This window comes from Amphimedon queenslandica, unplaced genomic scaffold (genome assembly GCF_000090795.2).
Source record: "Amphimedon queenslandica unplaced genomic scaffold, v1.1 AMPQUscaffold_9823, whole genome shotgun sequence".
Lineage (NCBI taxonomy): Eukaryota > Metazoa > Porifera > Demospongiae > Haplosclerida > Niphatidae > Amphimedon > Amphimedon queenslandica.
This window is the reverse complement of record NW_003549905.1, coordinates 1-1809: the sequence shown is the minus strand read 5'-3', so window position 1 is coordinate 1809 and position 1809 is coordinate 1. Positions and strand designations below refer to the sequence as shown.

At 33.3% G+C, this 1809-nt stretch overlaps 1 protein-coding gene across 1 annotated transcript in view; it reads right to left on the bottom strand.

Moving 5' to 3' along the window:
• Positions 1-1803, bottom strand: part of LOC105315517 (ankyrin repeat domain-containing protein 50-like) — a gene marked incomplete at its 3' end in the record, with an annotated part of 4361 nt that extends 2558 nt beyond the window's left edge. Inside the window, exons 1-4 of the mRNA XM_011410198.2 lie at positions 1751-1803; positions 1073-1126; positions 926-1024; positions 176-274 (exon numbers count right to left, since the gene is read on the bottom strand). Coding sequence (XP_011408500.2) covers positions 176-274; positions 926-1024; positions 1073-1075 — 201 coding nt within the window. The remainder of the gene's footprint in view (positions 1-175; positions 275-925; positions 1025-1072; positions 1127-1750) is intronic.
• Between the last annotated feature and the right edge of the window lie 6 nt (positions 1804-1809).

Here is a 1809-nt window from a genome sequence, read left to right as displayed (position 1 = left end):
GTGTAATGGGATAATCTTTCACTATTTTGGCAACTTAATTATAAATTTCAAAAAGTCTCTTGGCCAAATTATTCTTTAAAATTGGCAAAATTATTCTACTGTGGAAAATACCCAATCTATACTGATGTGATTTTAATATATTAAAGTACATGTAAGTACAATCCAGTATACTCACTGTATCTTTGAGGTTCACATCAGCTCCTGCAGACAATAAAATTTGTAAAACATCATGATATCCTCCTCTTGCAGCAACATGAAGAGAAGTATTTCCACACTATAAGAAACAAAATTAAGACAATTAATGTTTGTACATGTCAGTCTATTACAAAAACTTACAGTAATGTACTACACATAGTACAGCTGAAAATATTGGAAGAATATTAAATTGCAACTGATAAATTTTCTCCCATAACAATCAGATAATATTAATTCTTTACTAACATCGAAAGTAACCATTACTAATGACTTGCTAATATTTCTACAGTGATCAGTGTTATTATGTACTACATGTACATGTACATGTACATTGACTACATTGTACCAAGTGAATTGTGAAATGACACCACAGAATATACTTACATGCATGTACACCGTACATGTACATGTACAGTACCGCTCAGCTATAAGTTTACTTATTCTGTACATGACACGGGTGCAGCTTGGCTATGTATCCAAGCTGCACTAGTGAAGGTGCACCTGTATCGTGTATTTATCATTTACATCATGTACTTATCTCGTGTTGTGGTGCACTCGTGTAGTTATTGCACCAGTGTGGAACGCAGGTAATGCTGGAGATTATTCGTGTAAACGAAAACTTATAGCTGAGCGGTACTGTATGTATACCTGACCCATGTCCAAGGGCAGCAGGCTATCAACATAACAGCATGCTGTACATGTACATGTATGCATATACTGCAGTAGTTACCTCTTCAGGATTCTGATGGTTTACATTAGCTCCTTGAGACAGTGCAGACTGGACACCAGTAGAATCACCTCTTGCAGCAGCTTCATATAACTCCTTATTCTACAATGAATCATTAGCTAACATACATGTAAAACAAACAGTATGCACCATTTCTTCAGCTCCTTGTAATAATATATCTTCTATTCGAAATGATCTATTATTCTATAATAAATAAAATAATGATAAAATACAGGCTACTTATACAGCAGATGAACAAGTAATCACCTCTTTTAGCAGCTTCAAATAACTCCTTATTCTACAATGAATCATTAGCTAGTATGCATGTAAAACAAACAGTATGTACCATTTATTCAGCTCCTTGTGATAATATATCTTCTTTTTGAAATGATCTATTATTCTATAATAAATAAAATAATGATAAAATACAGGCTATTTATAAAGCAGATAAACAAGTAATGAATTATAATAGGTTACACAATTAGCAAAAGTGCAAAACTTAAATGAGAGTGTCATTTATAAGTAAAAACTGCTACCATTTTACAGCAGCAAGAAGTTATACTTTATTTACGGTATCACGATGAATATACCGTATAGCAGGAAATTCTTGAAGCAGTTGAATTTGGTATTTTAATAGCCATTTGCCAAATTAAAATTCGCCATTTGAACCATCATGAGCATGCTCAATGGCACGTGGCCACAAATGCGCAAATCACCAAAATTTAAAATTTAACTCCCTCCAAAATTTCCAGCTATAATTATGGTACTTAAAATTCTATGAATATACTTAACGCAATCTGGTCTACATTGTATGAAAGCTTCGCTTACCAAAGCAGTAGTACTTGAAGTGGTAATGTTTCCTTCAGATGATGAGGTCTGTGTGATTG